At 36.4% G+C, this 26770-nt stretch overlaps 2 protein-coding genes and 1 long non-coding RNA gene across 11 annotated transcripts in view; 2 read left to right on the top strand and 1 right to left on the bottom strand.

Annotated features, from left to right (window-relative positions):
• Positions 1 to 10503, top strand: part of LOC124407265 — a 40172-nt gene extending 29669 nt beyond the window's left edge. For 8 of the 9 annotated variants that reach the window (XM_046883236.1, XM_046883242.1, XM_046883240.1 and 5 more), the window contains one exon: positions 8089 to 10503. In XM_046883236.1, the coding sequence (XP_046739192.1) occupies positions 8089 to 8428 (340 nt within the window). In that variant the 3' untranslated portion in view covers positions 8429 to 10503. Of the gene's footprint in view, positions 1 to 607; positions 752 to 8088 lie in introns of those variants that run through there. The other variant, XM_046883243.1, reaches the window with a different exon arrangement.
• A 2610-nt stretch (positions 10504 to 13113) lies between these two features.
• On the bottom strand, positions 13114 to 19637 carry LOC124407240 (endoplasmic reticulum mannosyl-oligosaccharide 1,2-alpha-mannosidase). The gene is made up of 11 exons (XM_046883201.1): positions 19229 to 19637; positions 18974 to 19138; positions 18558 to 18714; positions 18286 to 18471; positions 16551 to 16699; positions 16270 to 16458; positions 15945 to 16132; positions 15733 to 15859; positions 15501 to 15665; positions 14564 to 14719; positions 13114 to 14480 (listed from the first exon to the last, which is right to left on the bottom strand). Exons 1-11 carry the CDS (start codon positions 19325 to 19327, stop codon positions 14262 to 14264), a joined length of 1800 nt encoding a protein of 599 aa, XP_046739157.1. The 5' UTR covers positions 19328 to 19637; the 3' UTR covers positions 13114 to 14261.
• LOC124407266 lies at positions 14639 to 15861 on the top strand. The gene is made up of 2 exons (XR_006929302.1): positions 14639 to 14771; positions 15527 to 15861. It is a non-coding gene; the product is annotated as an uncharacterized LOC124407266 (long non-coding RNA).
• Positions 19638 to 26770: the final 7133 nt, after the last annotated feature.

Raw genomic sequence — 26770 nt, 5'->3', positions numbered from 1 at the left:
CTACATGGGTATAGTTCGCGCACGCGACGGTCTTTTTCCGTCTCTTCCGCGTCGGTTTATTCGGAGGCTGTTCGAACCGTTCGAAATTTTGAAACGCAACGGTGAGCAGGGACAAAAAATGGTGGCGAAGGAATCGCCCCACGTCTCTATGTGATCGGAAAAACTTTCTCGCGGGGAGGGAATCCCCGAATCGCGCGATACCCAGATAAGGAAACTCATCACTCCGAGCCGTATTGGTTCAGCCAAATCGGATCCCCGCGGCGCTTCTCGAGCGGCGTTACTTAGTCGCCATGCGCGACATTCGCGTTTCGGTTCGAGCGCTGAGCGGTCGTCGCGCTCGTAATCGCCGAATGCTGTCACGCGCTCAGGCGTGAATTCATTTGTTCTTTCGTTCGGCGCGTCCCGGGTACGAAAATGAGGCCGGATAACCCTGCACTCGGTGGAAATTTTTGTGATTATCGGTGAACGCGATGCAATGTTGAAAGAGGGTTTCCTTTCAGAAGTGTGTAGCGAATCAAGTGGGGATGAATTAGACATAAAAGTGAGATCGTGGAAGTAAAAGTTTGTTGTACCCAACGATAAGCTGATACCTGCAGAATTTTTTTTCTACATTCTACACACACACACACACACACACACACACACACTCCACGGATAGACGCCTGCGTCTTCGTACTATGACCAGGATGTCTTACCTGTCTTTGACCAAGGAAGAGGAGGCGAGAATGCATCCCATAAGGACGGTTCGTTGGTATGTGTGAATACCTAGGGACTTTTTTTTCTTTTTCATTCTTTTTTTTTTCTATCTTACTCTCTTCCTTATTCTATATTCTTCTTCGCCTTTTCCTTCACGTCTCGACACCGCAAACACACGTGCTCAGGTATGCGCGAGGCTTTCTTTCCCCTATGCCGTGACATGTTCTTCGATCGTTGTGCCGGTCATATTGACACAGACTCTATGACATGTATTATGTACTCTGTATTACGTGATTACGTATGTATGTTATATTGTCTTCCAGACGCGCCCCGTTGGCATAGTATTGCTATCAAATACCAAGTCGAATAAGCACTTGATCGTTACCTATAGCTGTATATACTTACATTAGGCAATATTATATCGGTTATCACTGCTGATTAAAACGCTTCGATTGAATCGTCGTTTACGGTTGTTTGTATGTAGAAATTGAGTGCAAACTTGGCCAATTATACGATGGGTATTCAATTACGTCTCTCAATCTATAATGGTTAACTGATTCAGAGGATTTATTCGTTCGATTCGACCCTCTGATACTTATTATGAGATATGATCCTTCGTAATCATCGTCAAATAAATGCGAAGTTTCTAGAGAGATTATAATATCTATACATGGAAAAAAAAACCTATCGCATTTATCATCGTGAAGTTAATAATAATATTGACAACACTTTTTTTTAGGAAAAAATTACCGAGACTGTCGTACTCAACAATTTCAAAGAACGCTAATGAATGTAACTTCAACATACTTAGAACTAATTCTCACCTAATCTTTACTTCAAGAAAACTGCTGTCCGTCTAATTACCGTCGTGCATGTACATCCAGAAAGTTTTCTTTCCGATTCTTATCATTTATCATATAACAATCAGTTGAACTGTGGCCAATTTATTGTTTCACTCATTATCACCATTCGCCCAGCCGCCTGTTGCGATCGTTCTTAAAAATATCAAAATACAAGGAGGTCGTAACAAAAATAAGAAAAAAATATTTGGTCTGTTTTTTGAACTGGGATACTCGGTCAAGTCTCTAATTACCTCGGAGGTTCGTGCAAGTTTAAAAATAAACCCAATATTCGTTTAGCATTGTCAGTCTCGATTATAACGCCCAGACGTATATATTATATTAATGCCACTTGACTATATAAAACATATTCTAACGCACTTTTGACCCCCGACGTTCCTGACCTCAGGCTGTCATCAGTTGGAATCTTGATTCGGATCGTCGCGTCTTCTGCGTAACGTCAACTTTCAACAGTTAATGCCTTTATATGAGCGATGAGATGCGGCTTAGGGGCTTATCACCCGGTGGGAATCCCCTTTGCAAATTTACTTATACATATATCAATAGTGCTGAAACGGCGAAACTCAAATAAGAGTTAGAAATATTTAGAGAATCGATTAATTGAAAAAAAAAAAACGCTTAATTGAAATCGTTGATTAATCCGAAACTGTATGTTAATCGGATCATCGATTGATTGGATAATTGAAAAACCGATTAAATTCGAATGAAACTTAAATTTTGTACCATTCTGATGGAACGTCTTTGTGAATTAAATGGCAACACATTATTTCATTCATTATACCTACAAGCTATGCGATTTTTTGAATTTAAAAAAATATCATTCGTTCGATATACACGCTTGATGAACTAATTCATTTGCACCGTTATTATAATTTCTTTAACCTGTTTTTTTTTTCTATCAAATCTTAACAGTGGCAATTATACATTAGAGATATGTACGAAGATACGGTCTATTGGACGTTAAATAATAAACATATTTCTGCGTAGAGCGGGTCCGACACGTGGCTTACACAAGACCATGAACTTTGTTAACATATCGCTTTATAGTTTATATTATATATTGCACATATGATAATTACGGGTAATATTTACTCTCCGGTTTTTTTTTTTTTTTTGGTGAATACATATTTTTATTTCTTGCACGTATTTCGAAGAGATACTTCTCACGATTCCAGGCGCTTGATTTATTATATAAGTATACAAGGTGTTCACTAATTGTCGAATAAGTTATCAGCAATTCGGACTGTACAGTTTTCCCAGTAAATCAGTACCTACCTAAAATTCTGTGCAAATATTCACTTTCTAGTATTTTCTCATTCGTCATAAAATATACAAATCTGTTTTGCGATCGTACAAAAATTCTCACTAGAATTATCAAACAATAGTTGCAGACACTGACAATTCTTAGGTTTTTATCTCCAAACATAAGAACGTTTTGCTACTGTCGAATCAATCGAATGTTCTTCGTTCGTTGAACTTAAACATACAACATTATCGAGTTTACTTAATTTGATGAGAAAGTATGTGTAGTAAAAATTTTATTCCAACAAAAAAGTATCAATTAACGAACGGGAAAAATTCGATTTAATCAATAATTAAAGTTGGTTATATTATAAACTATGCGGTAGAATTTTTATGAATGTTCACGTAAATTCCACGTTCAAGTTGTATTATCTAAAGTATCTGTGACACCTGTATTCATATAATTGCGGTATACGTTCGATTTTCTTCGTTCGATCCGCTAAACTTCGATTACAAGCAAAACATTGCAATCTGCGCAAGATATTTCGGTGAAAGTAATTTTTTACCCTGATTCCACCACACAACTATGTCGGTGTTGCGCAATTATAGCGTCTCAAAATTGGAACTGAATATCGATTTATCTGAGGTTTCGATAGATTAAGTTTTTCGAAAACCCAACTTTTCACATACGTATTCTCATCGTGAATTAAATCCTGATCATAAATGAATATAATACATCAGGACAGTATTTACCCTCAAATTTACTATTCAAATTCGTGCTTTGGGAGAGCTTATAACCAAGTTTCATCTGCTTATCCAGATCTGATTGGAGTTTTCCACCAAGCTTATGATCGTTCAAAATTTTAGACACATCATGTATATCATCAATGAAATTATATCAAAGCCGGAATTCGTTGGGAGCGGATTTTGCTTAAAAGATTACAAACAAGGTCAATTTCAAATTTCCTAATTTTAATGTTATTGATGTTTGTAGACAGAATTACTCCATCAACACACGATTCGATATCCCATGAAAGTACAATTGAACTCATTGAGAACCGTCAATTATTCTTTTACATCTATCCAGGGTGGCTACATACCTGGAAAATCTGGAAAACCTAGAAATGTCAGGGAATTTAAAAGGGGTCATAATAAAAACCTGGAATTGTCAGGGGATTTTTATTCGGTCATGGAAAAAACTGAAAATCTCACTTTTCTATCATGGAAATCAGAAATGATTTTTAAGATAATAAGTTTACTTTCTTTCGTCAAGAAAATAAATTGGCTTAAACTGACTTTTTTTGTGTTACATTTTTCATCAATTCGAATTGAATTTTAACCGAATATAGAGTTAGTAAGCTGAACGATTTAGGCTTTTTCAATTTCCCAAAAATTTGTGGCCACCCTGTAGAAGATTCTCGATGTATGAACTTGTGACGTAGTATTCGTATTCCATGAACCACTAACGGAACGAGAATATAATATATGCATACGTATTATAATAACAGGACTCCGGCCGAAGTAACGAGTCGATACGTCCGCCTGTCTTTATTCCGATTGAATACCTGTAGGAGAGACTTGGGTGAACTAATCTCCGGAGAATTTTGAACCACATCTATAATACGCCTTTGCATGATCAAAGAGAGAACATTTTCTCTCGTTTCGTCAGATTAGATTGTATACTTCCATATCGTATATTGAATAAATCATAATGTTGACGTCGACGTTACTATTTTCGATTTATTACGTCGTTTGTACGACGAGACGCTTTTTTTTTTTTTTTTTTTTTTTACTATACTTTATATCAACCTCAGGTGTATAAATTCGTATTGTCCATGTATAATTACGTAACCATCAACGTAAGGTCAAACGAATTGGTGCGCGCAATGTGAAGAAAAAATCTTCTAACAGATTAGATCGATTTAACACTAGAATCGTTCATTTTCTTTTTTCTTACCATGGTGGATATCGTTGAATATATGCATAACTTCATAACATTCCAACGAAATTGATTATAATCAACGAATTGTCATGTTGAAGTTACTATTGAAATAGAGAAAACGAAAATTCTAAATAATTAGTAAGTAATCGTAGAGTATAATCTAATGAATCACTATACTTTTAACCATTTTTAACCATAATTGTCGCTTTTACGCACTATTGGGCAAGTCAAAATCAATATTGATATCGACGAAGTTGAGATCTGGAACTGCAAGTTAATCTGCAAGTTAAAGCTTGCAACGTTAGTGTGACGATATGCATTTTGAGGAAAATTCTTACGTAACTACTTCACAGTTATCTGAGATTGCGGAAAATTATTTTTCCTCACCATTTCCCCAAACAGTTAACGCTGCTTACGTCAACCTTATTGGAATTCCCCACTCAACGATCATAATCATGTACAGTGTAGCAAAAAAAATTAACTTCAATCTAAACTCTTTTGTCAATATGATTTTCATACTCCGAGATATCGAATCCGAAATAATTATCATCTGTAACCAGGCTCAGAGCTCGAATTCGAACAGAATATCTGCTCCGGAATACGATACACCTTCGCTGGTTTCGAATGTCATATTAAAACTGCATCGTCAGTATTAACTGACTCTCTTTATGCTCTGTGCACACACAAGTGATGTCCACAGGGCGACATGTGTTACATAAATATCAACGACACGTTGTGACGCACAGTAAGCATTCAGTGTTCCATACACGCTGTTAAATAATTCACTTATATTGAGAAAACAAGTTTTTTACCCAGCTCCATGCAGGCGATCGGAATCGTCAATGATTTCATATAACTGTCCAAAAATCGAACACAGTTATACGTGTTTCGAGTTAAACTTATTACTATGAACAAAACAGTAAGATAATGAGTAATTTTTATCTAGGATTATAGAAAAATTATAGAAAATTTTAATTCCTTACAATCATTCGGAAATTGTTTAATATGAATACGGTTGTAATGCTATAGTAAAGCTATAGTTTTGAATTTTTTCAAATAAGTAAAGTCTTAACGTTAATTTATTGGTACAGCAATATGAAATTATCCCAATACTTCGAAGAAATTATAATTCAAGTAACCATAATTACAAATAATAATAACATTTACCATATTTTCTTGTTACAACTGCAATACTCATTTTTATTTTGCACCCTGAACTATATTAGTCGCTTATGGGTAGAAATTAAAGTAGTTGAGGATTATATATAAGAGTAACCAGAACTGGAAATTTCTCAAATGAGATGTCAAATACTGACTAGCGACCAACTATAAGCCGACCTCTTTTTTTAAAAACTGTGACAAACTATGTCGACTGCCTACTTTCTTTTCCGTTCGATTTATCATTACAGAAATTACATTACATTACATTAAAATTATCACGTAATTCATTTCGGTGATCAATCATTTTGATTAATTCGAATCAACTCAGAATACAATTTCCAGATTGTGTTCTACTTACAGTTATCCCAGTTAATTTAGAGTAATTTGAGGGGGCAATCCCGTGGAATTAAATCAATTCGGCAGGTTATAAACCATTCTTATTCGCCTCAATTCATCTCATTTGGACGAAATTCAAGTTCAATTGATTTTCTCTATAATCAATAACAGTTTGATTGTACCTAGAGTGAAGTTGAAGTATAAAGATCGATAATGAGACGACGTTTTATCTTGAATTTAGTTAGGATATTTATCTTAATATTCCCTTTGCTTCTCTTTCTTTCCGGGTGATTAAAATAAATAATTCTTCCGCAATTGCAATTAATTCCAAACCTATGCGCGGCTATTGTTTTATATTAGTTATCTTCAATTCAGGTCAATTGAATCCAATTAATACCTAATTGGAGTCAATTGATTTCGATTTATTAGCAAACACATTGCAATGTGTTTTCGTCTGTATTTTGTCTTCTTGAATTTTGAATTTCGTCATCTTTTTACGTATTGGAAATTCTACCACTTCCGGTGAACTTCGCAAAATGAAGAATTCGCAACTACGAACTTGAAACTTAAGACAGGCAGAATTATCCTCTCGAAAGTGGAGAAGCCACTGCTAGCACTGCACTCCTTGGCTTTACTCGCATTAGCAACTTCAATTATATGAATAGCTCAGCTGTAACTCAATATATAAATTACTGCTCTGTATTACTATATCGTGCAGTAACTGGACTTTATAGACTGTCTGCCATCACAGCAGTCAGCTCAAATATGTCTTCTACTCGTTTCTCATCGTCAGCTGAAACGGACATTAATTGCAACTATTTTTGCCGCGTGGTAAAAACTCGGCATATTTAATATCATCAGCATGAATTTACTCGTTGTATACTGGGCATTTATTTAGTTGAGAAAAAGTTTTATAACAAAATTTTTTTCCTCTATAGAAAAGTTTTATTAAATTTTTTTACGTATCTGTATTCTATCTACAGTTTTTACCTTCAGTGATGCGTTAGCGTGGGTAATAGACAAAATAATTAAAATTTTACTCAGTCGGTAAAGACTGGCTATAGCTTTCTCTTAATTACCGCAACTACGATAAAAACGTTGAAAATCTTACCTTAGATGAATCCGCATTCAGAATAATCGAAGCATATCGTGTGATGCTTCGTTTGTTTCTTATTACTCATTGACCAAAAGATGCCTAAAAGCCGGCGAATGGAAAACATTTTGTGATGTGTCTTAGGCGTCAGATAAAAGACATTTTAACCCTGTCCGAACATTTCAAAAAAATTGATGGAAATATATTCGCTACGAATAACCCTCCAGGAAAGTCCCGTAACTTCTGTTTCATATATATTTTCTGCGCACCACAGCTGTTTTGATAGTATTTCTGTATGCCATTTGTCCAAAAAATGTTTATTCTCATGTAAAAGGAATATCGCATTATTCCTATATTGTAAGGCACTTTGCCATCGATTAATTACCTTTGAGAAGATATTTGTGTCCAAGCCTCTGGTGAAAGCATATGAATATGATGAAACATCAAAAGAATAATTAATCTTTAATTTGTTCCATCGTATTTAAGCAAAGTAATTATGAAGTATCTTGAATTTGCAAAACATGATTGTGTTTTTATTCAGTATAACATGTACAGTTTACTCAATTCCAGACCATCCTTATAAAGTTATAAAATAACTATTTCCATATATTTATCTATTCCATAAAAACGCATCATTAGCCTGACGTAAAAAACTTGGACTTTATAATTTTATTTCTATTCTTTCACCGATAGTATTTCCAATCATCTTTCGTGTTTCAATATCGATTACAACTTAATAATAATTGTTTCTTTCTCAGTGTTATGATGTCCGGCGATTCCCCACCACCGCCGTTGAGGGCATCAGGTCCACCTTCTCCGGGCTTCGATATCCCGGACGAGCCTCGAGCCGGCAAGACTTCGCCAACGGGAACGGCGAACTTCTCGAGGTCGACGGCGGATACGGAGGCGATCGAAGAGGCTGTCCCGATAATCGACACTCTACCCTCGCCGGAGCCGAAACCGAAAATCGAGAAGAACGGTCAGCAATTCGACGTCTTGGACGGGAAGAAGAAGCTCGTCGAAGACGAGGAGCCGGATTCCTGCGTTATAAAGTGTCTCTCTTTTACGCAGCAGTGCTGCGAGTGTACGATACAATGACTGCGAGACTCTTTGAACACTGTGTATGCATGTATGTATATGTATGTATGTATGTGATGTTATATATATTTGTGTATGTTGGTGAAAACGTACGTATAGAATGAACTATATCGACGCGTTATAATATACCTACTAATACGAACTCATGTATGATATAATAATTATGATCGGAGTATGTTACATTATGCCAATAAACGATATATTTGTACCACACCGTTTATTGGGAATACCAAAATTTATAATGTTTTTTTCTGCGTATACTATGGTCGCCAAGTTTAAAATTTGTCTCATCGGAATCTTCAATTAAGTCAAAGTAATTCGATAGAATGAAATAAACTGAAATTGCAGTGCTTCTTTGCAATTTGTTTTCAGATCTGCGATCGAAAGTCACGTTATTATCGGTACTAAAAAAAAATATAGGCGTAAAAACTTTGATGAATTGAAAAGAAAAGTTCAGGCTTTTTTTTAATATGCTGTAACAAATATTAGAAGTCTGAATTTTTTAATGAGAATACTGAACACAGTAGACGTAAAGAAATTAATCTGCATTTTGTAATGACGACTCAGCGATTTATATACATTCCGTGTCAATACTGAGAATATTCCAACAAGTTTGAGATCATCTGTATTGTATGTTAAAGTAGAAACGTATTGTATTTAATTGAATGTAGAGAAATATGTCAGAAAAGACCGCATTTTTATTTACGTTCGTTGGAATTAAGACTAGCCACAAAAGAAAGTGAGTAGGAATTCTTAAATACTGTCAATTGAGTTGTAAAGATTTTGGCCAGGTACCATAGTAGTAATGCGGTCTTTAGAATACGAAAAAGTATCTGTTTCTAACTAAGATGAAAGACTAATTACGACCGGTGTATCAATTCGACGAATAAGACATTTAGAAGAAAAAACTTGACCGGCATGTTATCTTTTTAATAAATGTAAATGCTGTGTTGTAATGATAACGAGCAAGTCATTTGTCGAAATAACGCAACATTTTTTCTCCCGCATCTTGTATTTTTGACTACCTTAATAAATTTCAAACCGGTTCTTAATTAATAAATTACATTAAATCGGGTTTAGCATTTTTTTTTTTTTTTTTCACACTACAGGCTCACGAATGTTATTTGTATAAATAATATAAAAAAATATGTGTGGAACGCGAGTATTAAGGAAAAGTTTTGAAAATGTGTAATAGAAGAACAACGAAAAGAGATAAAGGTATGATAAGAAAAATGAAGTTATGTGTAGATAGTATATTCGAAGAACAGCTGCCGAAGTTGTTAACTATGGATAAAAATTTGATACCAATAATTTATTGAAGAAATCAATATGGAATTAGATTATTCATTTTGTAAGGGTGCATCACGAAGTAAGATCAGGGAGAAGCTGGAATTTATCCTGTAGAATACTGCTGCTCGCAGCGTGGCAGTTCCGAGGCGGATTCAGAAATTCTGAGTAATTTGCGACCATAGAGTTTATAAACGTGGGATGAATACGGCGACGTTTTTACAGTCCCAATCGGATTGAGAGAAGGCAATATAACGTGTCTCAACTTCTCACAAGTATGGTATCGTAGATAGATCTCTGTGATTCGCATCAACCGATCAACCTAAATTGGCCTCACTTTTTTCATGCACTGACAATAGGACTTCAGTCTTCTTCCTAATATTACTTCGTTAGTCGCACGTTGTGTCGTTAAATTATTATAAATAATTGGAATGTGTAGCTTTTATAAGTCAATATTTGTAAACTATGAGGGTTGCAGTTCTCGTTGACTGAAGATATATGTATAAAGACGTTCAGCTCTAGGCTGATATTTTCTCCGGTTAAGTGAGTCTTCGTGGGTCCAGAAGTAATTTTGTTACTCTGCACTTACCGACTCGCCTTATGGAATCCCAATGTTATATCGCTCAGTCAATGCAGTTGGCGTTTTATAACTTTTAAATGGTATCTCAACCTCCGGCTTGAACCTTTTCACGCGCATGAACTTACAAATTTAAAATTTTTTTAACTAGTTTGATAAAAACTAAATTTCATGTACGGCAAATGAGCTAAGAAACTGCACACAAACAAAAGAAAAAAATTATGCTTCCCTGCTTTTGATTAATTTTTCACTGAATCGCTGGTGGGATCTAATATCTTACAATTAGCAACGTGGTGTCAAGGAAGATGTAAAAAGACTTTTGTGTTTGATTATGCGACTCTTTTTGAGTAATACGAATGATATTCGCCCACTAGAAATCGTCACTCATGCATTGCATCTCAATAAAGTCAGTCTTCACAGGCCGAGTAATATGTCACATAATAGTGTTAATGTAAGGCACAATGTCAAAATAAGTGATATTTTACTCAGTCAGTAAAGAATTACCATAGCATCCTGCTAATGTGAAGAAATATTTCAACAATAATCTAAGATATAATTTGTACCATCCATATATCACATACATTAACGAGGTACTACGTGAAATGTTAAATGATGGTCGTAGTCCATGGAATTCATGAATACATATTACAAAAGACACGTGCAATAACTTAAACTACCAACATTCTGATCAAGTGATTGAAGCTTGTTAATCAGGTGATTAATCTTAAAACTACTTCAAGTAGTTGCAGAGCCTCTGTTTTACAAGTATCAAGATCGGAGCACTGTTGAATTAAAACAGATATATATTTTCTATACAAGTTTTAAATATACACGTGTGTATATTGGAAGATACATTTGTTATATTCTCTGCCTCATCCTATCTCGCATTTCCTCTGTCATTGCTTCCTGTAAAACGAAGAGTAAAGAAAAATAACTGAGATATAGTTATGATTGCATAGTAGCGATGCCAATCAGATCTTGTAAATTTGGTTAACGAATAAAATGGCTGAAAAAAAACTTGTTTCGGCGACTGTGTATAAAATGTGATATCTAACATGTGCCTATTTATGAAGCTTCGATTCAAGTAGTGAAATGCTTGATTCTACTTATCAGCATGAAAACCCGTGTTCCTTAAACGAGATATAGAATAAACAAAGTTTACATATCTCTCACACACACCTGATATGGTTTATTAGGAATGTAAATATACGTATACGCGTAATCGAGATTGCGAAACAAGGCAATAACTTTTATTAGAGTTAATTCAAATTTATCCTTTTAAGATAAATAATACATGTGTATAAAATGAAGGGGTGAAAAATAATTATAAAAGTACAATTTGTTTTACACTATTTTTTTTTATTATTGTTATGCATACTTATATCTTACATGATATATTTGTTGAGCCATGGCTGAAAGCATTAGGTACATGTAGGTACGTATCACTGTATTAAAGTTACACTATTCCATTATCGGAATATATTTTACATGCATGAAAGAATTTCACATTTCCTTCAAATGGTACGAATACCACAAAATCAAATTACATAAAAAATTCAATTTCTCAATTTCAATCTTGTCCCAAGACGTAGTTTATTGCTCTAGGAAATTGGGATCAAATACAAAATATTCGGAAAACGTGCAAGATGTTCGTAAATATGAGAATTTCTGAAAACCCAAGATTTATTTATCGATTACACCAAATTCTTCTATTCAATTAGCATTGACGAAAAAAGAAAAGAGATTTTATCATCATTGATCAAAATAATACTAGCACCTGCATATATAGATTTGTAACTACCTTTAGTCGTCGAAATCACAATTGAAAAGTTTGTTTATTCTTAGTCTAATCGTAAGCTCTCATCCAGGAAGACGAGAAAATTTTTTGATTCTATTTTTGTGGTTTTTATTTTGATGTAAAGAAATTATTCACATAGTCCAATCACAAATATCTGAAAATAAATTTTTTTCTTCAATCCCACTTTTGAAGAAATTAAATTCGATGTGCAAGTGAACGGAATTGGATTGAAATTGGAAATTAAAAAACAATTTGCAGTCCCGATACACCACGAAATGCCTGATTTTTTTCTTGTAGAATCATCTGTCTCAGAATAATTAACAAACTTAAAGCCACGTCTCAAGAAATAATTATATTAATAATAATATTTATCCCCATTTTAAGTATTATATTTACAAAAGAAATTCTTTCAAGATAATTATCCTACAAATCACTTTAGCTAGTATAAGTAAAAAGATGCTTTTAATTTTCGCCTAGATATGCACCTGATACTCATCACCACCTGTAACACCTTGTGCTTTGCAAAATAAAAAAAAAAACAAAAGTCCCAAGTGACTGCACATGTAGCAAAAAGGTCTCGTAAAGCCAAGTCAAGCGCCTTAGGCAGCTCACTTTGAGAACTATTCTTAATATGTGTACACATGAGTGTATTTATGGATTCACCTAGGAGCATACGAGGCCAATCGAAGTAGAAAACCAAGATTTTTCATTCTGCCCACAATTAATTATTCATCTAGGAACGAGAAAGATATGAGTACCTATATTTTAATTGGCTATACTTTTTATCTTTGTGCAATGAACGACATAATATTGTTTGTGGTGTTCGTTAAAATTGTCTAACATATTATGTCCTAAATTATAAACACTTATAGTTTGCCTTCTGTCTCTGTTCTTCACTATGTATATAACAACATTTCTAACACATGGTGGACACATCATTTTTTCTTTAATATATATAAATAACATCAGAGTTTATAGTATTCTACACTGTGAGTTTTTCGTTCACACTTAGAACATATGTCAATAATAATTATTGCTATGTGTAGGAGATTTATTTTTGTCCTTTTAGAAGACCTCGAGTCAGTGAGTGATGTGTATTATATCCGAAAAAACATCTCTATTTCTTGGCAATCTGTTTTTCCCTGATAACAGTTTTTACATAGTTAATTAGTCGTACGAAAATGACATAGAATATTATATTTACTTAATGCATATTATTCTTTTTATTTCATCACGCTTTACTATCAAATGTATCTACAATCATTCCTTTTTAGGCCTAAATTGCAGAATGCAGTTGCTGCTTTCGATGATTCTGACATTATACACGCCAACGCCACTCTGAATAGCATTAGCTAATCTTATGTGACGACAAAACATTAGGACTAGAAAATTTGTATACATAATACACAATGTCAACTATAATACACCCTTCCTTAGTGCCATCCAACCGCTTGCATACTGCTTGTAGGTTTCTATACATGCATTTTTCAAAACGTTTGCCCTGCAGTTTTATGTATAAAATTCAACATGTGCAAAAAATTCAATCCATACATTTATACGTATAAAATGTTATGTACCTGGATGATAGTTACCTTTTCTTTCTTAATTATAATGTGAAAAAATTACAATTTATTCTAGACTGGGAATGAGACGGTATCTCGCGAGATTACTATTAGTGGAAAATGCACAACATTAAACTTGTGCTTTGAAATTAATTCTCAACTTTGCACCTAAGGATAAACCAGTGAAATCGAATTTAAGTAGGTTCATTTTAAGTACCATAACATGTTCAACCGACTAACTGACTGCTACTGGAAGTCATTGTCAGTTTTGATATGAGACTTGAGTTACAACATGAACTTGGCCACGTTCAGATCTGCTTTTATTGCGTTATACATACTTTATTAACAATACTTTGCTAATTCAAATCACTGTGAACTCACTTTCCCTGAACTATAAAATATCTGATTAGACCTTTATTAAGATTGTATTTGATTATATCCCTCTGTGTAAAGTCCGTCGCATAATCATAAAATTGTTTGGGCAGACTTGAATGATTTAAAATAAATCATTTGTCTACAATTTTCCAGCACATCGAAATATCCAAAGAAAGTAAAACATTAACTATACATTTCGATTTTATATGGCAAGCGAATATTTGACAGGCAGCATTATGAATCATAAATTGGTAGCGGGTGGCCTTCTGAGTTAAATATCCACTTGTTCAAATCTATTAGCTGTCGAGTATCGTCAAATAACAGATACAAATATTTAAGAGTTTCGCTCAACCAGAAACTTTCCATCATATCGCGAGGCCGTGTATTTTGCGTGCTCCGCACATTACCTATGCTCGTGTATCCATGCTCAACTTTGGTATACTTCTCAAACGCCTGTTGAATAATTAAAAGAAGATGGCATCAGTCAAAATCTTCTTATAGATACGGATTTCCTGGCTACAAGGTAAACTACTTACCTGGAATATTTGCCATCCCCAATCCTGGTAAGTTTTATTACCCGTCAAGTACCACATGTAGAACAAAGTCTCCAGAAATTCTGGGCGCAGCAAATTATGGGCATCATTTGCCTTCACGTACATGTCCAATTGATTAGCATCACCTTCCAATGGCTTCTGGAAGGCGAAACAAATCGGTCAATATTAACACAATACTTTCAAGTATAAAGTGAATACTGGGTATTGCACAGATCCATTCAAGGGGGTATATATGGATAGATTAACATCAAGAAAGTAAAGTAGGTCTTTTTACACCCAGCGTGTGTAATATGAGTCCAAGGTGAGCGTGTGCGTTAGCGAAAGATGAATATTGCAAATACACGAGATGCCTCCATGATACACATCATACATTATATAACAAAAGTGTAGTTGAAAATTGTTTTTTGAAGCAAAGTAAGAAAAAGAAAACTTTTAAATACAAGGACGTAAAACTGCACTTCTACATACACGATGCTCGTTTTTAGTACTATCGTAAAAAAGATTACTTTGGGTATGGAATGCAGGCAAAAAACGACGCATAAATTATATTAGTGTTACATAGAAGCACTTTTCGGTAGTAGGAAGCAATAGTGCTTTTTTTGTAAAGTCGCAAACGGATGTTATTACTTTAAGCATGGAACGCAGCCAAACAAAGATGCATAAACCATACTTGCTTTACACAAAACGTGTTACTTTGAAAGAATGTGGAGTCACGACAGTTGATAAACTATTCAAGAATACAGTCATCAAATGTGACCTCAATTGGTTGAGCTGTTTTTGAGATATCGTGCGTACCGCAAAACATGGTACTGAGCAAAGTGGTTGCCCTTATTGTTAATAACATTGTTTTGATAGAATAAACTCTAATGTTGAGTAATTCGTTGTTGACACATAAGTTCAACAAATCAATAAGACTTACCTGTATGTTGAAGTAACTAATTTCAGGTGCAAGGAATGTCGGCTGGACAGCATAAGTTTGGTAACACGTGCGCACAAGCTCTTCGGCCAGCTTCATGTGGTCGGACTGCAGGCCGTTATGTGCTCCCAGAGCCAAGGTTCCTCCCAAAAAGCATACCAAATGGTCCTGCATAATCAACATAACAGTAAAAATTTGAACACACTGTTCAATTACACAAACGGTAGGTACGCACCATTTTAGGTTTCACATCCTTGTTTGAACCGACTAGTTCTGCGAGGAACATATACTTATTCGCAGCTGTGTACTTTACAAGGTGTTTTTGTGTTCCCCAAATTGCTGTATTGTAATCATCACGCAAACTAGAAAAAAAACAGTAGTTGATGAACAAAGTGCCACTACCATACCGAATAAGTTTATACAGATAACTTATCAATCTATACTCACTAATCTATTGTTTTTCCAGTCTGTAACCACTGTTTCAACAAGTATTCATAGTAACTGTCGCCACGTGCGCCGAACGAGATTGTTGACAATTCTCTAAATGCTCCAGTGTTGGCATTTATAAAAATAGGAACGAGTCCATCGAATTTCTCTAACTGGTGTACGTGCTCTGAAACCTTAGCTGCTGCTGCCTGAAACCATTCACAGATATGAAATTTAGAAAAATTTAACATAGGTAATTGCGTAATAAAGTTTTAGGTCACTACTTTACAAAATTACGTGCATTTGCTATTTGTAAAAAATTTTTGATGTATATCTGATAGAGCACCTCGAACTTTGATTGGCCTGAAACACGGCTAAGATCACGAAACTCCAACTGTATTGTGGTAACTTCACTGGTGCTACTGTCAGGGCCCCATTTTGGGCTGTGCGCAGTTCTGGTACCAAGATTGACATCGGAATACGGAACACCTGATTTAGTAGAGAAGGCAGGCATCAATCGATCGCCAAGATCAATCTGAAAATGTTTTTCAAGCATGTTTCAAATTGCCAATACTAATGGATAATAAACAGATACTTTTTAAATTCATATTAGTAATAATAGCTTACAGCTTTATCGAGGAATACTTTATCTCCCGACAAATGGTAACTGCTCAACAATCCGCCTAATACACGAATGGTCACTTCAAACAAATTCACATCCCTGCTCACCCCAAATGTTAAACTCTCTTCGACCCAAGCTCGAGCTTCCGCGAACTCTGTAATATTATTTGCATTAAACAATCAATGACGAACGAATTTATTTTTTAGAGTAAAATTTAGTAGTCAAGAATATTAATGAAATGAAAATCAGTCAGAGAAGTAGTGTGTACCATTCAAAAACAACTACCAGAACAGTTTAAATCCACAGAACTTTACGTGAGATGAGAATAACTGCATAAAAATTTACCCTGCAATTCGATTATCTGTGTTGTTTTTAATTACTGTCTGGTGAAGAATCGGAGATCATTGTTTTGAAGTATATGAATTTCAATACAAAATCAAATCAAATTTAAATTCAGTCGAACGTTATTAGTTTAGCAGTATATTAATCAACTTTTTTGTAAGGTTGAAGTTTCTTTAAAATTAATATGATGCATTTTAAGGAAAAATTGTTATTTCACAACTTTAGGCTTGTGTGAAATTTAGTGAAACATAATATAGCAAAACATACTCATTATTGCCAATAAAAAATGGTTCTATATATGATTCATTATCTTTTAATAAATCGAGGAAAATATGGTGCGCTTGTGTACAATAGTAAATAAGAAATTAGGCGGACAGGACTTGTTTGAAACATTGTGTCATAGTTATTATTGTAGCCATGAGATCGAGCTCACTCGTAGCTGAGGAAACTGATTGGTAAATCCAATGGCAGGCACAGGCACTCCCTGTACTGAATAATAGTACAGTCGTGAGCTGGACTCCCTCTATGCTCTGAATACCTGAGTAACATATAATAGCTAGGGTGACCTGAGTGCAGAAGGCGATCCAATCCCATCAGGCAAGTGCAGAGAGGAAACACGGATAACAGTCTTAAGAAAGAAATGATTCAGAATTAATACTCGCGCATTCTAGAAATCAAAGGGCTGTGGAAACAATACACTTCAAAGCAGTGCACAGGTTGGATAAGGAAGTGAAGTCAAGTCAAGTTTGAACTGAGAGAAAGAGCAGACACAGGGCGGAGTAAAAAAGAACATTGCCATTGAGGACAGATTGGCGGTGGAGCGTTTTAAAGAATGAAAGCAGCTGAGATAAGAGCTAATGAGTCAAGAGAACGTTGGTGATGAACGAAATTACACAAGAAGGACAAACAAGAGCAAGATAGCGATGAACGGAATCACAGAGGAATGATGAATGACATGGTAATGCCGAACGGAATTATGAAAAAGCGATCTACATGAAGCGAGCGTATGTGTGGGAGTGAATATGATCAATCAAATGAATGAGATGAAGTGAGATTGTGACAAGCAGAAAAACGAAGACTTGACATAGAAGTATCAAGAAGGGTCCACCAGTTTGTTAAAGCTTCATATTTCACTACATTCTGATAGCGACATTCTTGAAATATGGTCAGTGATCAAGATAGTTGCATTAATATTTTCGAAATTTGGTATGTTAATAGTAATTTTGAAATGGCCAAATAGGAAATTTGTTTCAATATTTTGTTACGTTAACATTGATAACTTGAACCTCGTATTTTACTACTGTTTTACTTGAAGTACGAGGTTGAAGTTCGTTGCGTTAACATAGTACATTTTCCAATGATGCACACTATACCGAGGGAGGCTGAAAATTTTCATACCAGCATTCAAACCCATAATATACATTGTGTCCAGAGCATCAACGATCGTAAGACCAAGCCCAAACCATTCCTGATAACTGGCTGATATGGGTTTTAAATTATCGTGTCCCCATGCGAACCTTTTGTACCCTTTCCAAGAGTGTAAGAACGCATCGACAACAGCTTTTTGCCTCTGGTTGCTGGGACCTAAAATATAAAATCGGTTAGCAGATAAAATTTGGAATTAAATTGAAGTAAATCAAAATGCAGCCTAATGTAGCATAATATCTTACCAGTGAACGTCATGGCGTTCGGCTTTTGCTGTGGCGGTCCTATTTGATCATCGTCGATCTGGTTTACGTCTGGTTGAAATTCTGGCTCCTCTATCACCTCACCGCCTCCTGCGCCTCCGCCTTGATCTGCGTTCTCCACCACAAGTTCATCGATGAGCTGGAAATTGTGTCATTAGAACGGACGACGGTGATGGTAAAAGTTGAAGACATTTCATCGATTTTTAAACAAAGCTGAAGTCTGCAGCCAAATTTAACAGCCGAATATGCTATTGTTGGTCATAATAACATACTAAAGCCTGATACTTTCATAGGATTATTAACATAAAACTGAACTACGTGATCCCATTTTAAAGACAATCAATGAATTTGCACGCTAACTCTGGCCATTAGCTTCAATTTAACGATTTGTAAGTTACCTTTTCCCACTTTGGTGCATCATGTTGCTTCTGATGACTCGTCTCAGTGTTATTCGAAACGGAGCCTTTGGTGTCGCTCGGTACAAGGTAAAAAATTACCAGACAGACGGTGATAACAATAAAGTAAATAATGTTCCGCTGAAACCTGGAAAGCTGATACCATTGCTGCGAGGAAAAATAAATTAATGAAATGGTCAAGTAACAATTGCACTTCGCATGCAACGACTGCGAAAAAAGATATCAGGTTTCACTCACACGCCATAGACTTTGTGGACTTCCACGTGCGAAAGCTGCTGTGTCGTTTATGTTTAAACTTATGTAATCGGCATTGGCCAAGTCTTTGGGAGCGTACATTTTTTTATTCTTGTTTTTCTTTATAGATTGGGTTAGGTTATATTTTTCTCGGTATCCGAATTAGCGGGGTTAAGTTGACCATGCGCGAAAATCACAATTGACATATCACACGTGTCTTTACAGGACTGATTTATCACTCCCCTTTTATTCGTTACGATCTAACTTACGTTTCCCCCCTTATCGCCCGTTTATTGTTATTCATGGGCCGCCGACAGCTGACGATTCGCGGTTAATGCTCCTTTTTGACGTGCACACGCAGCTCGGTGGGTATCACTGCAATGGTATATACAATATACATCAGCGATAAGTATATCAGTAATCACTGTAATCCACTGTTCATTAATATGGGTGGTTGAATCGTTGGGTACGTGTAACATTTTTATTCTAGGGGTACGTGTAAAGACATGTGTCGCAGGAAACCGCAGGCAACCGACAGGAAATATTGCTGCGTATGCAGAAAATTTGACAAACGTGCGAACCACCGCTAGTTTATGAAACCGTAAAACGTGGCAGAGAAAAATACGATATTTTAGAATCTTTCACGATTTTCTTTCACCATAGAGTAACTATATTCTAATTATGGTTACTCGATGCGTCTCGACGCGGTCTTCCGTAAACCGTTGACTGATATGTAATATTCTTCACGATCAGTCAATTCGTTAACGAGTCAATGCTTTTAATAACTCAACCAAAAATTTCCTAATTGAATTTCCCGCGCTGATCTCTCCTCGGCTGGCCATGCAGATAGAACCATGGTCTCAATATACAGGTGGTTTGGGGGTGTTAATGCAGTTTTAGGTATTATCAACCAAGGAACTGACTACGCCGGTAATAGAAGTTCTTCATGACCGACAACCATCGCATGCAAATAGGTAATTTTGGAAACGAGTGAAACAAGACAATAAACTGTAGCCCAAAATTTGCAAAAAAATCGGAACTATTTCATCACACTCACGTGCAATGTATGTGTGTATTACCACAGTGGGTATCAATCGCTGACTTAAGATAATATTTTCAACAACGTTCTTTACAGGTATATGGATCTATTTCACCTCTCACAAGTATAATTTTAGTCCATATTCCAACTAGTGAATTTATCACTCACTCTTCATCAATATGAACTCGATTATTTATTTTCCAAGTTACAATCCTCCAGAGGTATCACTTTCAACATTCAGCAAACCTTAGGATCGACTTTCTAACAATATCAATTTCACACTCAAAAGTGTTTTCTTTATCGATAAAAATAAATCATTCTCATTTATTTGAACTGTTTATGTCCTTTAATAGTAATTCTTTTTCTGTCCGTCCTTGCGTAGAGAATGGGAGTCTGAAAATTTTTTCCCCAAAAACCTACGCTATTCCTACAACTACAGATTGGAAGGAACGGCCGGAGAATATGAACTTTGCATTACGTTCCTGGAGAAATGTGAAAAGAAAATAGCGAGATTATCGCTAAAAAGTTTCGTTCAAGTTCGGTTTTAGTATATTTATTATAGCTTAATTCTAGTACAAGTGTCGGATGTCAGTGTATGATACATACAGCGGTTGTTAAATATTAGTAAAATACACATAAGAATATAGAAAATCATGGAACATCACATGACAAAGCTGACTGTCATCTTGGAAAGATAAAAAAAAAAAATACATATCATTTTAAGCTCCGTATGAAAAATAGTATATAAGATAGTAATGAATGGAGCTTGTAAGGATATGTGAGTTTCGCCCTGCGCACAGATGCGATGCACCTTCACAGTATACGTTATGTATACACATGAGATTGTACTCATAAATGTAACTCAAATTAAAATAAATAGAAAAACAACTTTCGGTGTTTTCGTCGTTTTGCTCACCGGTAAATCCATCGCTATTTTCATGTCTTTTCTGCGTTGCTCTGGGTCCAATTCGTTGAGGAACAGTCACTAAACTCGATTCTGAAATAACGAAGTTTTACCTGAAGTAAGAAAGAGTGAAATGGACTGACACATATGGATTTTCCAAGACAAATTCGAGGACTTTGGAAAGTGCTGAGAACTATTCTTTAATGAGATATACCAACGGAATTTCGCGACTGAAATCGGTTGAGCGCTGTCCAGAAACGCTGCGAGCGTTAAATCGAAAATTGAAACCAAAAGACGAAACACTTCGATGAGTCATTTTTGTGCGGCTGGTCTCTCCACCGTAATTTCTGTGCTGTTGGTCCTACCCTATTGATGATGTGTTGTTTGTGTTTCTGGGGGTCCAATGACTCTGAAAAGGGTCTGACGCATCCATTGCAATGCATGAAATTTTTTGGCCGAAGAAAGAGTGAGACTAACCCCTTTGAATTTGTTGCAAAAATTTCGTCGATTCTGAAAAGTGCTGCAATTAATTCTATCAGGCACAACTCCGACGTGATTTTGGGAGGGAAATCGATTGAGCGCAACCCCAATACGCTGCGAGCAACGGATCAAAAGTGACAGCCGAATAACTGCAGATTCTCATCGTCATTTCTCTGCTGTTGGTCCTACCCTTTTTTTAATGTGTTTTTTGAGTTTCTGGGGTTCCAATTAGCCAAGAAACGGTCATACAAATCAATTCGGAGACCAGAAATTTTCGGCTCCGAAAATCGCAAAAAAAGTAAGGCTAACCCCTTTGGATTTTCAGCGAAAATTTCGACGACTTTGAAAAGTGCTGCAATTAATTCTTTAGGGAACTATTCCGACGTAATTTTGCAGGAGAAATCGATTGAGCGCAGTCCCAATACGCTGCGAGCAACGGATCAAAAGTAACAGCCAAAAAACTGCAGATTCTCATCGTCATTTCTCTGCTGTTGGTCCTACCCTTTTTTTAATGTGTTTTTTGAGTTCCTGGGGTTCCAATTAGCCAAGAAACGGTCATTCGAATCAATTCGATGACCATAAATTTTTTGGTCCAAAAATCGCAAAAAAAGTAAGGCTAACCCCTTTGGATTTTTGGCGAAAATTTCGACGACTTTGGAAAGTGCTGCAATTAATTCTTGAGGGCACTATTCCGACGTGATTTTGCAAGAGAAATCGATTGAGCGCAGTCTCAATACGCTGCGAGCAACGGATCAAAAGTTACAGCCAAAAAACTGCAGATTCTCATCGTCATTTCTCTGCTGTTGGTCCCACCCTTTTTTTGATGTGTTTTTTGAGTTCCTGGGGTTCCAATTAGCCAAGAAACGGTCATACAAATTAATTCGATGACCAGAAATTTTTGGCTCTAAGAATCGCAAAAAAAGTAAGGCTAACCCCTTTGGATTTTTGGCGAAAATTTCGACGACTTTGGAAAGTGCTGCAATTCATTCTTTGGGGCACTATTCCGACGTAATTTTGCAAAAGAAATCGATTAAGCGCAGTCCCAATACGCTGCGAGCAACGGATCGAAAGTTACAGCCAAAAAACTGCAGGTTCGCATTGTCATTGCTCTGCTGTTGGTCCTACCCTTTTTTTGATGTGTTTTTTGAGTTCCTGGGGTTCCAATTAGCCAAGAAAGGGTCATACAAATCAATTCGATGACCGGAAATTTTCGGCTCCAAAAATCGCAAAAAAAGTAAGGCTAACCCCTACCTTCAACCTTCAACCCCTTTGGATTTTCAACGAAAATTTCGATGACTTTGAAAAGTGCTGCAATTAATTCTTTAGGGCACTATTCCGAAGTAATTTTGCAAGAGAAATCGATTGAGCGCAGTCCCAATACGCTGCGAGCAACGGATCAGAAGTAACAGCCAAAAAACTGCAGATTCTCATCGTCATTTCTCTGCTGTTGGTCCGACCCTTTTTTTAATGTGTTTTTTGAGTTCCTGGGGTTCCCATAAGCCAAGAAACGGTCATACAAATCAATTCGATGACCATAAATTTTTGGCTCCAAAAATCGCAAAAAAAGTAAGGCTAACCCCTTTGGATTTTTGGCGAAAATTTCGACGACTTTGGAAAGTGCTGCAATTAATTCTTTAGGGCACTATTCCGACGTAATTTTGCAAGAGAAATCGAGTAAGCGCAGTCCCAATACGCTGCGGGCAACTGATCAAAAGTTACAGCCAAAAAACTGCAGATTTTCATCGTCATTTCTCTGCTGTTGGTCCTACCCTTTTTTTGATGTGTTTTTAGAGTTCCTGAGGTTCCAATTAGCCAAGCAACGGTCATACAAATCAATTCGATGACCAGAAATTTTCGGCTCTAAGAATCGCAAAAAAAGTAAGGCTAACCCCTTTGGATTTTTGGCGAAAATTTCGATGACTTTGAAAAGTGCTGCAATTAATTCTTTAGGGCACTATTCCGACGTAATTTTGCAAGAGAAATCGATTGAGCGCAGTCCCAATACGCTGCGAGCAACGGATCAAAAGTTACAGCCAAAAAACTGCAGATTCTCATCGTCATTTCTCTGCTGTTGGTCCTACCCTTTTTTGATTGTGTTTTTTGAGTTCCTGGGGTTCCAATTGGCCAAGAAAGGGTCATACAAATCAATTCGATGACCATAAATTTTTGACTCCAAAAATCGCAAAAAAAGTAAGGCTAACCCCTTTGGATTTTTGGCGAAAATTTCGATGACTTTGAAAAGTGCTGCGATTAATTCTTTAGGGCACTATTCCGACGTAATTTTGCAAAAGAAATCGATTGAGCGCAGTCCCAATACGCTGCGAGCAACGGATCAAAAGTTACAGCCAAAAAACTGCAGATTCTCATCGTCATTTCTCTGCTGTTGGTCCCACCCTTTTTTTGATGTGTTTTTTGAGTTCCTGGGGTTCCAATTAGCCAAGAAACGGTGTTACAAATCAATTCGATGACCATAAATTTTTGGCTCCAAAAATCGCAAAAAAAGTAAGGCTAACCCCTTTGGATTTTTGGCGAAAATTTCGACGACTTTGTAAAGTGCTGCAATTAATTCTTTAGGGCACTATTCCGACGTAATTTTGCGAGAGAAATCGATTGAGCGCAGTCCCAACACGCTGCGAGCAACGGATCAAAAGTTACAGCCAAAAAACTGGAGATTCTCATCGTCATTTCTCTGCTGATGATCCTACCCTTTTTCTAATGTGTTTTTTGAGTTCCTGGGGTTCCAAGTAGCCAAAAAACGGTCATACAAATCAATTCGATGTCCATAATTTTTTGGCTCCAAAAATCGCAGAAAAAGTAAGGCTAACCCCTTTGGATTTTTGGCGAAAATTTCGACGACTTTGAAAAGTGCTGCAATTAATTCTTTAGGGCACTATTCCGACGTAATTTTGCAAGAGAAATCGATTGAGCGCAGTCCCAATACGCTGCGAGCAACGGATCAAAAGTTACAGCCAAAAAACTGCAGATTCTCATCGTCATTTCTCTGCTGTTGGTCCTACCCTTTTTTGATTGTGTTTTTTGAGTTCCTGGGGTTCCAATTAGCCAAGAAAGGGTCATACAAATCAATTCGATGACCATGAATTTTTGACTCCAAAAATCGCAAAAAAAGTAAGGCTAACCCCTTTGGATTTTCGGCGAGAATTTCGATGACTTTGAAAAGTGCTGCGATTAATTCTTTAGGGCACTATTCCGACGTAATTTTGCAAGAGAAATCGATTGAGCGCAGTCCCAATACGCTGCGAGCAACGGATCAAAAGTTACAGCCAAAAAACTGCAGATTCTCATCGTCATTCCTCTGCTGTTGGTCCTACCCTTTTTTTAATGTGTTTTTTGAGTTCCTGGGGTTCCAATTAGCCAAGAAACGGTCATACAAATCAATTCGATGACCATAAATTTTAGGCTCCAAAAATCGCAAAAAAAAGTAAGGCTAACCCCTTTGGATTTTTGGCGAAAATTTCGACGACTTTGAAAAGTGCTGCAATTAATTCTTTAGGGCACTATTCCGACGTAATTTTGCGGGAGAAATCGATTAAGCGCAGTCCCAATACGCTGCGAGCAACGGATCAAAAGTTACAGCCAAAAAACTGCAGATTCTCATCGTCATTTCTCTGCTGTTGGTCCTACCCTTTTTTGATTGTGTTTTTTGAGTTCCTGGGGTTCCAATTGGCCAAGAAAGGGTCATACAAATCAATTCGATGACCATAAATTTTTGACTCCAAAAATCGCAAAAAAAGTAAGGCTAACCCCTTTGGATTTTTAGCGAAAATTTCGATGACTTTGAAAAGTGCTGCGATTAATTCTTTAGGGCACTATTCCGACGTAATTTTGCAAAAGAAATCGATTGAGCGCAGTCCCAATACGCTGCGAGCAACGGATCAAAAGTTACAGCCAAAAAACTGCAGATTCTCATCGTCATTTCTCTGCTGTTGGTCCCACCCTTTTTTTGATGTGTTTTTTGAGTTCCTGGGGTTCCAATTAGCCAAGAAACGGTGTTACAAATCAATTCGATGACCATAAATTTTTGGCTCCAAAAATCGCAAAAAAAGTAAGGCTAACCCCTTTGGATTTTTGGCGAAAATTTCGACGACTTTGTAAAGTGCTGCAATTAATTCTTTAGGGCACTATTCCGACGTAATTTTGCGAGAGAAATCGATTGAGCGCAGTCCCAACACGCTGCGAGCAACGGATCAAAAGTTACAGCCAAAAAACTGGAGATTCTCATCGTCATTTCTCTGCTGATGATCCTACCCTTTTTCTAATGTGTTTTTTGAGTTCCTGGGGTTCCAATTAGCCAAAAAACGGTCATACAAATCAATTCGATGTCCATAATTTTTTGGCTCCAAAAATCGCAAAAAAAGTAAGGCTAACCCCTTTGGATTTCTGGCGAAAATTTCGACGACTTTGAAAAGTGCTGCAATTAATTCTTTAGGGCACTATTCCGACGTAATTTTGCAAGAGAAATCGATTGAGCGCAGTCCCAATACGCTGCGAGCAACGGATCAAAAGTTACAGCCAAAAAACTGCAGATTCTCATCGTCATTTCTCTGCTGTTGGTCCTACCCTTTTTTGATTGTGTTTTTTGAGTTCCTGGGGTTCCAATTAGCCAAGAAAGGGTCATACAAATCAATTCGATGACCATGAATTTTTGACTCCAAAAATCGCAAAAAAAGTAAGGCTAACCCCTTTGGATTTTCGGCGAAAATTTCGATGACTTTGAAAAGTGCTGCGATTAATTCTTTAGGGCACTATTCCGACGTAATTTTGCAAGAGAAATCGATTGAGCGCAGTCCCAATACGCTGCGAGCAACGGATCAAAAGTTACAGCCAAAAAACTGCAGATTCTCATCGTCATTCCTCTGCTGTTGGTCCTACCCTTTTTTCAATGTGTTTTTTGAGTTCCTGGGGTTCCAATTAGCCAAGGAACGGTCATACGAATCAATTCGATGACCATAAATTTTAGGCTCCAAAAATCGCAAAAAAAAGTAAGGCTAACCCCTTTGGATTTTTGGCGAAAATTTCGACGACTTTGAAAAGTGCTGCAATTAATTCTTTAGGGCACTATTCCGACGTAATTTTGCGAGAGAAATCGATTGAGCGCAGTCCC

Source organism: Diprion similis, chromosome 6, assembly GCF_021155765.1.
Source record: "Diprion similis isolate iyDipSimi1 chromosome 6, iyDipSimi1.1, whole genome shotgun sequence".
In the NCBI taxonomy this organism is placed as follows: Eukaryota; Metazoa; Arthropoda; class Insecta; order Hymenoptera; family Diprionidae; genus Diprion; species Diprion similis.
Note: the sequence above shows the minus strand (reverse complement) of the source record. Positions and strands in the feature narration are given on the sequence as shown.